The sequence below is a fragment of the Mandrillus leucophaeus genome, unplaced genomic scaffold, assembly GCF_000951045.1.
Source record: "Mandrillus leucophaeus isolate KB7577 unplaced genomic scaffold, Mleu.le_1.0 Scaffold169, whole genome shotgun sequence".
In the NCBI taxonomy this organism is placed as follows: domain Eukaryota; kingdom Metazoa; phylum Chordata; class Mammalia; order Primates; family Cercopithecidae; genus Mandrillus; species Mandrillus leucophaeus.
In genome coordinates this window covers 1452838-1467754 of record NW_012101687.1, presented here as the reverse complement: position 1 = coordinate 1467754, position 14917 = coordinate 1452838, and the positions used below count along the sequence as shown (strand labels likewise).

Below are 14917 nucleotides of genomic sequence, written 5' to 3'. Positions count from 1 at the left end.
CTTGTTTATGTTTTAGGCACTAGTTTTCAGGCCTCAGGATACAATTTCAACACCTATGACTGGAGGAGTCCAAAACAGAGAGGCAGCTTGTCCCCAGTCACTAAGCCTCGAAGCCAGACTTACCCAGATGTGGGGCTGAGTAATGAAGACTGGGACCGGTCCACAGCCAGTGGGTAAGGTTTTCAACCAATGCTGCCTCATCCAAGATGACTGCATGGTCATGTGGGCAAGATTTGAACTTCTGTACTTCCAGTGGCACATATTGTTAGTATGGGCTTCTTAAAGCCACCATAATCATCCATGCTGGCCACATGGCAGGATTCTAAAAGCTGCCTGACCAGTGGCAGCCTGAGCACCACACAACAGGGCAAGAGCTGGGTTTCCCCTAACGAAAACAGTAGTAGCACCTGGAGAGAAGCTGCTTCTGTAAACTTTGCACTCCCTTCCTTATGACAAGTAGGTCCCTCTCCTTTATTTATTTATTTATTTATTTATTTATTTATTTATTTATTTTGAGAGAGAGTCTTACTTTGCTGCCCAGGCTGCAGTGCAATGGCAAGATCTCGGCTCACTGCAACCTCTACCTCCCAGTTCTAGTGATTCCCATGCCTCAGCCTCCTGAGTAACTGGGATTATAGGCGTGTGCCACCACATCTGCCTAATTTTTGTTTTTTAATTTTATCTTGTATTATTTTTATTTTATTTTATTTTATTTTTTGAGATGGAGTATCGCTCTATTGCCTAGGCTGGAGTGCAGTGGCACCATCTCGGCTCACTGCAACCTCCACCTCCTGGGTTCAAGTGATTCTCCTGTCTCAGCCTCCCAAGTAGCTGGGATTACTGGCATGCACCACCACGCCTGGCTAATTTTTGTATTTTTACTAGAGACAGGGTTTCATCATGTTGACCAGGCTGACCCTCATGATCCGCCTGCCTCAGCCTCCCAAAGTGCTGGGATTACACATGTGAGCCACCGTTCCCAGCCTATTTTTTATTTTTGAGACAAGGTCTCACTCTGTCACCCAGGCTGGAGTGCAGTGGCACCATCTCGGCTCACTGCAACCTCTACCTCCCAGGGTCAAGCAATTCTCCTGCCTTAGGCCCCCAATTAGCTGGGACTACAGGCGCCTGCCACCACGCCAGATAATTTTTGTGTTTTTAGTTATTTTTAGTAGAGACAGGGTTTCACCATGTTGGCCAGGCTGGTCTCCTGACCTCAAGTGATCCGCCCACCTAGGCCTCCCAAAGTGCTGGGATTACAGGCGTGAGCCACTGCACTGTGCCCCTCTCCTTTCTTTTAAAAGTTAGTTTCACATTAAGTTACATTTTTTTTTTAAGATACCTCATGGATCCATCTTTTCAGCAAAGTATATTTTACCATTTTGTTCCTTACCAAAACATTTTAAGGAAATTTATAAAAAATGATAGCATTTGGTTTACTTATAGTGATCGTTAAATAAGTGGGAAAAACACATGTTTCTCTCTTAGAGAAAATTTTGATTTCTCTTTCCTTGTAGATATAGCAGCTGAAATACATTTCCAGCATTCCATCCCATTCCAATAGGGTCATCATGTGGCTGCAGCCCATTTAGCAGCAGCCACAAATAGTCTGAAATCTGGTAGTAAGACCATGGACCATACTTTCCATCTTCACAACACTGCATTTCCTAAAGCGTTCCTCTGCTGAAGCTCATATACTTGGAAGGCACAGGTGAAAGAAAGCCTGATCCAAAATGTCTGTCTGTCTGTATTTTGTGTGAGATGAAGGAGAGATATTCTGGATACAAAAAAAAAAGCCGGGTGCGGTGGCTCATGCCTATAATCCTAGCACTTTGGGAGGCTGAGACAGGCGGATCACGAGGTCAGGAGATCAAGACCATCCTGTCTAAAATGGTGAAACCCCTAAAAATACAAAAAAAAAAAAAAAAAATCTGGGCGTGGTGGCAGGCACCTGTAGTCCCAGCTACTCGGGAGGCTGAGGCAGGAGAATGGTGTGAACCCGGGAGGTGGGGCTTTCAGTGAGCCGAGATTGCGCCACTGCACTCCAGCCTGGGCTAAAAAAAAAAAAAAAAAAAAAAAGTCTGGCAAGTTCCTAACCCAGCCTGTGTTTCTTGACAACAGTTTTGCAGGGGCTGCCGATAGTGCAGAGACAGAACAAGAGGAGAACTTCTGGTCTCAAGCGCTGGAGGATTTGGAAACCTGCGGACAGTCAGGAATTCTGAGAGAACTGGAGGTAGCCTCAGTCCTGCTACTTACTTTTATTGTTTCTACATTCATTTCTTTTGGTCCTTTTAAGTTTGCATTTCTCACACCAGTTCATTTAAAAGCTTTAACCCTTTCCACAGGAGAAAGCTGACAGGCGTGTGTCTTTGAGAAACATGACTCTCTTGGTAGCTACCCTTTATGTTTATATTTTTGCTTGTGAAGCTGCCTTCCCTACCCCCTTGCCTTCTGGACAGCAATTTGATTTTATACAATGCAGTCAAAAGTATTTATTTCCCCATCTCCACCCCTCAAGCTTACTGACTTGTGGCTTCTGCCATTGCTCCCTGCTAACCCTGACTGTATCTGTTTCCCACCAAATCGCTAAAAAGCGAGCTAAGTCTCCCAGCAGCGGCGCATCCCATTCTCTTAGTTGCTTTAGAAAGGTTTCTTTGGCATGTTTTCATTTGTACCTGGTATAGAAATTAATTTGATCGCTAAGAGGAACATAAGAGGAAATTTTATTTTACTTTGTTTTGTCCTTAAAGTAGATGACAATGCAGCTGGTGAAAAAGGCCAGTCTATTTGATAAGCAGCAAAAATATTACATAGTACGTTGCTGTTAATTGCAAATCCTGATTCCATCTGTATTAACTTAGTGTGAATTCAAGGAAGAATGAGATGGAATGTAATGGCTGAACTCCTGGTGAGTTCTTTAATCAAAGCCATGAATTCGCTGATGGTATTCACACTTTAGTCTGGGAAGTCCTGGACTGTTTCCTTTTATGTTCTTTTAAATTTTCTGAGCTGTAAAAAATAAAGTGGCAAAAGTCTCATTTTTATTTTGATGTCTTATGAGGTCCCCAAGTCACCATAAGGAATGTGAATGGCATAATGGGGTGAAACTCTTGCAATTCTAAAATGATTACTCATCTTTATATTATTTTGCTTCTCAATTGCATGTGTGGATATTTTATGTGATTCTAATGTCTGTGAATCTGCAAAGAGAATTATGAAGAAAAATATTAGTTTGAACTTGTAAACGTCATGGTATTACCTGGCATGAACTGCAGCTTCAGAGCACAGTTAAAGGTTCTGGACATGGATAATCCTGTAAAATCTAAATGAAGTAAGATGTTAGCAGTGATTCCTTTTTACACAACTTTCAGAAAGAACAGAATGCTTAAGTATTGGCTGGCTTATTTAAACCTGTACCACCTTCTGCATGTAGAATGATGAAGAAAGGTAGCCCAAACTGAATAATGAGCACAATTCACAATTCTTGAACATAGCCCTGCTTTTGAAAGCACGTTTTGGCTCATGCTGCTTTTTCCTTGTGCATTTTGATACTTCCCTTTTGAAGAAAAAAGTTGTTTTTCTAACAGCTTGTTTTACATTAGGCAAAAATAAAATGATGTAAAAAGTAATACAATGAGGTTCTGTTTTCACCCAGAAATTGAGTTATCTGATGAAAACAACATCCATCAGCAAGAGCAGACTTTATGTTGCCACAGCCTATGACTTTGCTGTAACATAGCTCCAGACAGGTGTGGCCCTTGACAGTATTAATGCAGAAAGCAAATGAGTTGAATTTATAAGCCGAAGGGAAATTAAATCCTCAACTATTTAATTGAATGATTGGCAAATTCATAAATTAGTTATATTTAGACTATTATCACAAAGAATATTTATTTATTGGTTTAAATGAACCCCATTCCCTTGATTAGAAATGCTGTTATACAAAAAATATTAGAGCTAGATTCTTGCATATTAAATTTACATCCAGCATTAAAAGTTAAAGCACACTATAATACTAATAAATGTAGAAGGTTAGCTAAGATGAAAGATGATTACAATTGAAATGGAAATGAAAATTAGTTTACTAATCATTTTCCCTATAGCTAGCAATAATTTAGGTTCCACTTTAGCACTGAAAAATGTATAGCTTTAACAAAGGAGAGAAATTTGAATGAGTCTTTGGACAAGTTTTTAACCTCTCTTATCAGATATTTCTTCTATAAAAGATGGAAATTATAATGAGCTAATAATTATGTGGCACTAAACAAGCATTCAACAAAGTATTCAGTAAAAATTAACTATTAGTATTTTTGCCCTTTCTTGATTAATGAACACTGCTTTAACTATTTTGTGTTTAGCATAATATAGGAAGAAGATTTAACTAAATGTCAGATAGAGAACTCTAGGTTGCCTTAGGGATAATATGCAATTATGAATTACGGCAAATGAAAACAGGTAATACATACTCTAGAGACCAAAGCAAATCCTAGGTAATTAAAAATAATTGTTTTTTTAGCTTTTTATTTTAGTTTTTATATTTGTTTTACCTTTTATGTTCCTTCTTAGATGCTACCTAACGTTCATTTTAAACAAAGTAATCTAATTTTGATTACTATACAGACTCACATACTTCCTTGGAAATGCGAACCAAAGAATTAGTGATAGTATCTTATTTCTTCCATCAGAACCTTTTCTAAATCAATTTGTAATTTCTTCTGTGGCAGCTAAGATTCATCAGAGCAAAACTGTGGTCTCCCAGATGTGGTGATTAAGTGTTTTACTTCCAACACATGTCCTGTCATTCTCATGAAAAATGAATATTTAAAAACAGATGTTAACAAAGCAAACAACTAGTCTAAGTAGGTAAAAATAATAAATGGAGGGTCAGCATGGCAAGAAAATAACCACTGAGCACTGTCAGATACACTAGATTAAACACAGAAATGGGGCGGGCACGGTGCCTCAGGCCGGTAATCCCAGCACTTTGGGAGGTTGAGGCAGGCGGATCACCTGAGGTCAGGAGTTTGAGATCAGCCTGGCCAATGTGGAGAAACCTCATATCTACTAAAAATACAAAAATTAGCCAGGCTTGGTGACAGGTACATGTGATCCCAGCTACTTGGGAGGCTGAGGAGGCAGAGGTTGCAGTGAGCTGAGATCGCACCACTGAACTTCAGCCTGGCGACAGCGTGAGACTCTGTTTAAAAATAAATAAATAAATAAATAATAAAATAAAATAAAATAAAATATACATGAGTAAGTGCCATAAAATAAAGAATATCCCATGACACCAATGAAGCCAGTAAAGAAAGGTTTCAATCAACTTAAAAAGGGTATTTGTCTGAAATAAACTGTTATATAAACAGCCCACACTTGTTTTTAAATGCTAGGCATCTTTCTACTTACTAAAAAGGAAGTTTTATATGGTTCAACCTAACATTTCACCGAGAAGCACCGAACAGTCAAGAACGAGAGTTCTGGAGTCAGAATGCTAGCGCTCCATGCCCTGGCTCTTGGGCAAGTTGCTTAACTTGTCCATGCATCTCTTTCCTTTACTGAAATGAGGATGTATGGTAATTTTAATATCTATTGTGTAGGGTTACTTATGTATTACATGATATTCTACATACAATCTGTATGGGACTTAGCACATGTTAATGTTCAGTGATCAGCAAGTGTTTTTACAGTTACAATTTTCTTTTTCAAAATTATCAGTGTGATAACTGATCTAGCCAAGATGTGAATGGTCTACTTGTTTCATTTCTTTTTCAACAAAGTTGTTAGATATATGCACATGTGTGCCAACACTTGGCTGTTGTTCAAAGATCTTGTTAATAGTGTGTGTATAGCTGAACACCAGGTGAATTTGAGAATCATGAAATCTTAGAGACGTGACAGATGAAAACTCGACTCACTTTCCAGTATTCCCTTATGATCAATAGTTTTATAAAGTGCCCTCGGCTCATTTACTACCAATGTGAGCTTGGGTGAGTCAGCCTCTTTGTGCCTCAGTTGCTTACCTATAAGTTGGGAGGAATGGCCAGGTGTGGTGACTCACACCTGTAATCCCAGCACTTTGGGAGGCTAAGTTGGGTAGGTCACTTGAGATCAGCAGTTCCAGACCAGCCTGGCCAACATGGTGAAATCCATCTCTACTAAAAATACAAAAATTAGCCAAGCATGGTGGTCCTTGCCTGTAGTACCAGCTACTTGGGAGGCTGTGGCACAAGAATTGCTTGAACAAAGAAGACAGAGGCTACAGTGAGCCAGGATCACACCACTGCACCCCAGCCTGGGTGACAGAGTGAGAGTCTGTCTCAAAAAAGAAAATAAATAAATAAATGAATTGAGAGACGTAATAGTACCTACCCCATAGAGTTGTTGTGAGGCTTAAATGAGTGACTACATTCAAAAGACTCAACAAGTTAAGCGTCTGTTACTTTTAGCATCCGTATTAACATAAACAACTAAATCACGTGGCAAATGAAACTTGTTTTCTGTCCCCATGGTTTCAGGCAGATTTATCAATGCTAGTTTACCTTTATACCATTACACCCAGGAGTACAGAGCTGGCTACGGGCATGTTTTCAGAATTTTAGCATTCTCCAACCATGAGAAATGAATATCCACTACTTGATAATGGTTTCAAATCCTTTTTTTTTTTCCCCCCCAGTTCTGAGCCTTGTTCATCTTTGGTATCTAATCTTGTCATTGCTTGTGAAGTATTCAGGGAAGAACATATTTGAAACCAAACAAAATTCCCAATTCACTGGTAACATCCAATTCAAGTCCTACTGCTTGTGAGCAAAAAGTTGAATATAAGAACATAATAAATGATAATAAATGAAAAGATTCTCTGAGGATCTTATACAAAGGGTATTTCTAAGAAACATTTAATCTGTACCAAATAATATGGAGACTTAGCTGGTCTACAAACTTTGGGGACAGGCCACTTGGCCACAGGAAAGACAATATTCAGTGCTAGACAGAAGCCTGGGAAGAACCCCTTGCCTTTGTATCAGTCATCCCATTCCAACCCATTGTTAGCTGCCGTTGGAGATAGAGGCAGTATTGCAAGTACAGGCAGCCTGGTGTCCATGGAGAAGTTCTTGGTTCATTTCTGTAAGATATATTCAAGGTGGCCTCATGAATCCCATCTGTTAGAACCCACTCAGTGGAAAGTTAATGCTTAAAATGTAGTTTACAGTAAGCAAATGTTAGAGCATTTCAATTTGCCTCAAAACTGCCAGGGGTGGTATTTGATTAAATAAACTCAACGGCTTAAGTACTTAAATTGGATTTGAGATGTGCATTATAAATGTCACTTGCAAAGCATTTTCCAGACTTTCATAGTTCCATTAGTACATCCATTCTCCAGCCTTTGGTTTTGCCCTGAAGAGACTGTATTTTTACCTCGCAGAAGGATAAATGTGCTTACTGTTGGGCACCAAACCCTTTCCTTAGTCCATGGCTTAACTGTTTCTAAAAATTGTCAATGCCACAGGCAACAATCATGTCGGGGAGCACGATGAGTTTGAATCATGAGGCTCCAACACCTCGCAGTCAGCTGGGGCGACAGGCCAGCTTCCAGGAGCGCAGCAGCTCGCGGCCGCACTACAGCCAAACAACTCGGAGCAACACCCTGCCTTCAGATGTGGGTAGGAAGTCAGTAACCCTGAGAAAAATGAAACAAGAAATAAAGGAGATCATGTCTCCAACTCCTGTGGAGCTGCACAAGGTCAGTAAGCTTTCTCTTCTTTCCCTTAGGGTCAAATTTGGCAACCATTCTGCATAGCATGTATACCCGGATGTAAGCATGGCAATGGTATCCTCCTGTCGGCTCAGCCAAGCAAAGAAGCTTAAAGACAGATATTCAGAGACTTTGTTCTCAAAATACAATCCCTGGGAGGTTATCCTGAAAAGCAGGAAAAATTGGCTTTCAAAAAATGTATTTATCAAAAATGTATTTATGATGTCTGGGTGTGGTGGCACACACCTATAATCCCAGCACTTTGGGAGGCCGAGGCAGGCGGATCACTTGAGGTCAGGAGTTCAACACCAGCTTGGCCAACATGGTGAAACCCCGTCTCTACTAAAAATACAAAAATTAGCCAGGCGTGATGGCAGGCACCTGTAATCCCAGCTACTTGGAAGGCTGAGGCAGGAGAATCACTTGAACCCGGGAGGCGGAGGTTGCAGGGAGCCAAGATTGTGCCACTGCACTGCAGCCTCAGTGACAGAGCAACACTCTGTTCCCCCCCCCGCCCAAAAAAAAATTATTTATGGCCAGAATCTTCTTACAAAAATTTGAGGCTCCAGTGTCACATGGAGCTTGCATAATTAGTCTGTTGTTCCAGTCTCATTGGAAGGGGAGAGAATTTTCTAAATGTCATACACTCATAGCTTCACAGAAAAGGGGGTTCAGGTTCAATGTAAGGAGGTTTAATCTTTCATTACAGACTTACAGTAGATAGTTATATTGTTCAGGAGACATGGAGTTCTCTCCAAGATGTGTTAGATGGTCTTGGGCCAGGATAAGGCAAGCCCCGGTTATGTTCTGTCTCTGACTGTGATAGTTGCCTCACTTTGCTACATGGAAGAAAACCTACTCTTGCACACAAAGTTGAATTCAAGATTTGCTGGCAAGGTTAACCAAGGCATATGTAAGTAACAGTGTTTGTGGAACCCTGGGCCAAGGAGAGCAGTGGAGATCTTGTGTTCTTTTCTAGAGTGAGTGCTTTATTTTTTGTTAATATATAAGGATGTATAAAATGGTAACAATCTCATGCCATCTTTCTTGAGAACCAAGACATATTTTGTGGTTAATAATCTATTAGCTAGATATTCGTTATCTTATCCAGAAGAGCAAATAAATGTCAGATTCAGAGGAGGCAATAGGCTAGCTACTCGCTTTTTTCCTCTAAAGACCTCAATTTCCCTAGCCACCTTATTAAACCTAGCTATTTGTTTTGCAATTGACAAGGATATTGTGAGAGAAAGGATAGTATGGGAAGTTGGGTTCTGAACTTTGTGTTCCAATCCTGGGTTCATTCTTTCACCACTCACTCCTCCATTCATTTAATACCCATCCTGTGCATTCATTCACTCAAAGAATGTATTACAAATCCCCAGGGAGTACAGAGTCTAGTGAGGAGACTGCCTGGGAAACAGAGGGATGATAATGGCATCAGTCCAATGACAGAGGCAAGCCTGGGCAGCCTTGAGGGTGGGCCCTAACCCACTATCAATGGACAGAAAAGACTTCCTAGAAGTAGGTGTTGACTATGCAGAGGAAGGTAAAGGATGGGTGGGCATTCCAAGTACAGAGAAAAGCAGGTGCAAAGGGGTGTCAAAGATTGTGGTGCGTTGAGAGAGGGGATGCAAATAATCTAACACGACCAGAGCCTAGAATTGGAAGCTTGTGTGTTAGGAGGAATTACAGACTAAGAGAAAAAACAAAGACATTTCTGACATGTTAGGATGATGACCCAGGTTTAGGCCTCAGCCACAAGTTAGCTTGTTTATCTAGTTACCCTAAATTGATGTGTCTGATTGGTAAGTTACATATCCTAATATACTAATTGACATATACCATTAGGCTGTAAGAAGTCCAATGGTGATTAAATTGCAGAAGCCACATATTCAGTCCTAAGTCTGCTGTACCAAGAAGAGGGCTGGTACCTGCGGGTTCCCTCAGGTACCTGTGAACACTGCCTTCCCCTCTTCTGTACAGTTCTGTTCCCCAGAGAAACAGGAGCCTGCTTGATAACCCACCTTCCTTCACCCCAAAGAGAACCCATATCAACATGTACTGAGTGCCTAGCAAGTGCTATATACTTCACATTTTCAGTCCTCACTTATACAGGATAGACAAATAGCAAGTATAAAATAGAGTCAATTTTTTTCCTTTGGAGTGAAACATTCACCTCCAAGGAAGAAGATTATTGATAGCCCAGGAATACAAAAGACCTGTTTTCTCATCCCTCCTTCACTGAAAGCATTTAGCAAAGATAATGACAATGAATTGGATGTGCAAGTGTTGTTATAGCCGAGGTTTAAAATGGCTCTGCTAAAAAATATATTAAAAAATTTAAAAAAGTATCATCCACTTACTGGCATAATGAGTGGCTGTGGATGGACTGGTTGGAACATTTGTGTGGCAGTGTGTGAACTGTGAGACCCTGAGATCACAGACACGCATGAGCCAAATTGACCTTATAAGTAGGATGCTTTTTTCCTTCACTTCTGTCATTTTCTCTAAATGGTGACAGTGTGTACATATCCCATGAAGCTTCACTTTTCTTTCTGAATTGATCCCCAACAAAATAAGACTCTAAAAAATAAGTGGTGTCCTAGACACTGCAAGCCCCCTAAAATGACCTAGTTAAGTGAAGATGTAGCTGAGATGCCTGTGGCCAGATACTATGGAATTATTGGAGTGATTTATGCTCACATCTTGGGTTTCTATTCTTTTTTAAGGACTTCACTTACTCTGATAGGCCATCCAGGATGTTTGTTAGTAGGCACACCCTCCAATTTTGAAGGACTGGAGCGGAGATATGGTCATTACAAAAGCTACTTAGAGCAAAGAGTGGTGATTGCATGTGTGTTGAATGTGGGTGTCTTTTGAACACCGAAAGACTACCTGATGTCATGAAAAGGCACAGTGACTTGTTAAGGGAATGGAGCTCTCTTCCCCTGGGGGTACTGCTAGCCTATATTAAACCTTTGTGAACATTAGGAAAAGGTACTCTTTTGTGGTGGTGGCATGGAGAAGGGAGCTAGGGAATGAGAAAAACAGCTTCCTCAAATGGAAGATAACCCAAGCCACAGTGCACAGCTGGTTTTCAGTCCCCTGAGCCTCCTTGGTACTCTTTTCCAAATGGACCTAGTGGAGGAATTCCCAAGGGGCTGGAAAGACCAGAGTGGCGAATCTGGGAGAGATGAATAGCACACAGGGCTAAACATGCTTGGCATTATTTTCCTGGTGCTGTCTTTCTGGTGGCTCTTTCTCACATGGTTAGGCTGTATGCAGGAGAACAAGTGGTGAGCCTGTTCATATCTAGACCAGCACCTGTGAAACCTTATTATTTTCACTATAAGTTGGATCAAGATAATATGAATGAATGGAAAAGGATCTGTGCCATTGCTGGGAGGAAAAATAGCTAAAAACACTCCAGCTCCTGCAGGTGGGTTACTAACATCATCTCCATATGGAAAGAATAATGCATTGGCTCACCTTCCAGCTTCTGAGGTCTCAACCTACTCTCCAGAGTTTGCCCCTCATTTTCTACCCTTTCCTTCCCTTCCTGCCACTTCTCTTCCTCCAGACCTTTGGAAGATCCCCAGGTCGGAATCTAAATGGTTTTCACTCACTTCTCATCATCTGCTACATCTGAGGCTCCACTGGGGTCTTGGCAAGCCTTCCTTCAAGTTGTCCATATTCATTCCTGAAGCCGAAAAGCCAGTTGTCATGCCTGACACTGGAGAACAAAGAAACAGTCTTATGTCCTCTTTGTAGACATGGGAGGGAAGTGGAGCTGGAGTGATTTGGAACTCAGTGTGGGGATAGAGAAAACGATAAATGGGTCACAGGGAAGTGATCTTCATGTCCTTTTAGGCCACTGTTTCTCCAACTTTCTCAGCTGGGATGCACAGTCTGAAATATATTGTACCTCACTATTCACTGCACATGTATACCCACACTCATATATGTGAATGAATCTAAAAATTGCACAGTATACACTGACATTTTTCTGTTTTTTCTTCTGTTTCTTTTCAAATGCTAATCTCACTAAGCTGACTTCAAGACTTATTAGTAGGTCTCAACCAATAGTCTGAGGATTAAAGCCTTAGACAGTAGTTCGGAGTGTGAACCCCTGATGACCTTTTCCATGGGATGCTTGTTAAAATAAGGGTTCCTAAGCCCAGCACAGACTTAACGCATCAGCATTTTCAGGGAGTGTGGGCCAAGAATCTACATTTTAGCAACCTTTTCAGTGGATTCTTTTGCAGAACAGAAATTGAGAATCACTCCCTTAGATTTTGCTAACTAGAGGTGATAACTGTTTCAGTGAAATCATAGGCAACAGCTGGGTGGCAGGGTACAAAGGAAATGAGGCTGCATCTAAGGCCCTGGAGCTTCTGCATTTTATCTTTCAAATGAATTCTGGTTTGTACTGCAGTTTACCACAGATTCTCTCTCTTCGCAGGTAAGGGGCCTGTGATCTCAGCTACTGTTCATTGATAACCTTTCTTTCCCTTCTGAAGCTTAAATATTCTTTGGTGTCCACTTAATCCGTTTCTGAAATGAGTTCTAGCCTCACTTCTTTGCACACCTTAAGACAGAACAATTTTTTGTAGATGGCAAGTTCTCCACGTTCAGAGCATTTGGACTTTTATAAAATTCATATTGAGGCTGGGCACAGTGGCTCACACCTATAATCCCCATACTTTGGAAGGTCAATGCAAGGATCGCTTGAGCCCACAAGTTAGAGACCAGCCTGGGCAACGTAGCAAGACCCTATGTCTACAAAAAATGAAAAAATTAGCCGGGCATGGTTGCTTGCACCTGTAGTCTAAATTACTCGAGACGCTGAGGCGAGAGAATCACTTGAGCCTGGAAGGTCGAGGCTTCATTGAGCTGTGATTGAGCCAGTGCACTCAAGCCTGGGTAACAGAGCAAGACTCCCTATCATATTGACATTTCCTTTTGCTTTGCCATTCATGCTTTTCAATAAAATTATACTTCTTAATTGTATGCAGCCATTTTACTCTTTTTATAGAAACGCTTTTTAAAAATGTTGCAGCATCTGCTTTTATTTGTGGCTGCTGGTGGCATGACACTTGGACATTTCAGTCATTCACAAGTAACCTCTTTATTTTTGACAGCTGCTTTTGCTACCATCACCTTTTCCCCCCTCCAAGTCCAGTTTGCATTTTGATCATTTTTGAGTTTTCTGAGAGGGGAGCTTTGCTCTGCTTGATATGATAACGTTGTTTTGCTCCTTAGAAGGAGTGTCATTTCCAATGTGTATAATACCAGCTTCTTTTGCAATATCTCTCTGAGTCAGGAATAGGCTCAGCCCTTGGAGGAAATATGAGATGGAAATATGTATCTTATTCTTGCACATGCTTCTTCACAAAATATTTGGAGTCAGCTCTCAAAATCAAAGGAATTCTCATGCCAGGCTTCAACTTTCTCCAAATAGCTAGTGTAGAATTGTGTACTGTGGAAATCACTAGAAGCTAAAAGCAACACACTGAATATATGAACTTTTTTTTTTTTTTTTTTTTTTTTGTCTACCACACTTTGCTAGTTCTGCTTCTCTTTCTTCAGGCAAGGAATGATAAATTAGAGAGAACATAGGCTTCCTAGTCAGGCAGACCTCGCTTGCCATGCATTAGCCATGCCACTTCCATGAGCCACAGTTTCCTCACTTACCAAAGAGGGAGCAGGGTCACTTGTTATCAGAAGAGGGAGACTTCACAATATAGCATTCTTTTCTGGCCAAGTCACCATCATTCCATCTTGCTTCAACCTTACAGGGTCAGAAACTCAGACGATGAGACTTCTTCAGCATCCCAGACTTCAACAAGGTCTAGATGACTGCCATAAAGCCATCCTAGACATTCTGTATCCTCATTCTGTATACCAGAAGAAGTGGATATGTGTCTAGTAACCAGTCACTTATCAGTTTGACCAGCAAATTCTCTCCCTGTAGAACCAGGGACAGCAAACAGAACATTATCAGGGGAACAAAGAACTGTGGGACAAGGATTGGAGTTGGGCTTGTATGCTTTAAATAAATAATGGCATCCAGCCCTGACCTTCCTCAAAATGTATCATTTCCATTAGCTTCCCTTCTCTATGATTCTGTTAAGACACACATTTTAAATGTATAAAATGTAATCTTTTTTGGGAGGAAGGTGAGGGATGAAGTCTGGCTGTGTTGCCCAGGCTGGAGTGCAGTGGCACAATCTCGGCTCACTGCAACCTCTGCCTCCCAGGTTCAAGCAATTCTCCTGCCTCAGCCTCCTGAGTAGCTGGGATTACAGGTAGGCACCACCACGCCCAGCTAATTTTTTTGTATTTTTAGTAGAGACATCATGTTCATCATGTTGGCCAGACTGGCCTCGAACTCCCAACCTCAGATGATCTGCCTGCCTGGCCTCCCAAAGTGCTGGGATTACAGGCATGAACCACCATGCCCTCCCAAAAACCATAATCATTGAAGTTTTATTTTATTTTAAATAGACACATAAGAATTATATACATTTATGGAGTACAAAGGGATATCTTGATACATGTATACACTGTAGAATCTATACATGAGTTATTGGCATATTCATGACCTCTGGAAGTCAGACAAAATGACTGAGGCAAGTCTCAGTCATTTTTAATTTCCTTTGCCAAAGTTAAGGACACACCCTGGGGAAAAAGTGACACATACCACAGGACAAATCTGCGATGTGTGCTTTTTCCAGAGAGGGTCTGTGGGCTTCAATACTTAAAGGAAAAAGAGTAAAGAAAAAAAGAGAGGGAGAGGGTAGATAAAAGAGGGAAGCAGTTACATTCTGTTGAGCCTTTTGATTAGCTTCACTGAATAAATAATGGCATCCAACCCTGACCATCCTCATTTCATTTTTCATGTGAAAGGAGTGCTTCATTATGCATTTATCTGGAGCTCAGCGAATCTGCATTTTTACATAAGATAAAATAATTATAGAGTATAGGTAGGGAGGAGTCAGATATGCATTTTTCTCAGGTGAGCAGAGGGATGACTTTGAGTTCCGTCCTTTGTCCCATATTTGTGAAGATAAGCTGTCAATTTACTTTGTCGGGTGAAATTCAACTGAACTGCTTTAAAGATCTCAGGGCCCACCAGGAATTTCCTTGTGGGCAAAATATGAGAAA

At 40.9% G+C, this 14917-nt stretch overlaps 1 protein-coding gene across 3 annotated transcripts in view; it reads left to right on the top strand.

The window, feature by feature from the left end:
• The window catches only part of GRIP1 (glutamate receptor interacting protein 1), a 328912-nt gene that overhangs the window by 293888 nt on the left and 20107 nt on the right, over positions 1–14917 (top strand). For 2 of the 3 annotated variants that reach the window (XM_011976576.1, XM_011976575.1), the window contains 4 exons: positions 17–173; positions 2122–2233; positions 2346–2390; positions 7505–7738. In XM_011976576.1, the coding sequence (XP_011831966.1) occupies positions 17–173; positions 2122–2233; positions 2346–2390; positions 7505–7738 (548 nt within the window). The remainder of the gene's footprint in view (positions 1–16; positions 174–2121; positions 2234–2345; positions 2391–7504; positions 7739–14917) is intronic. The other variant, XM_011976577.1, reaches the window with a different exon arrangement.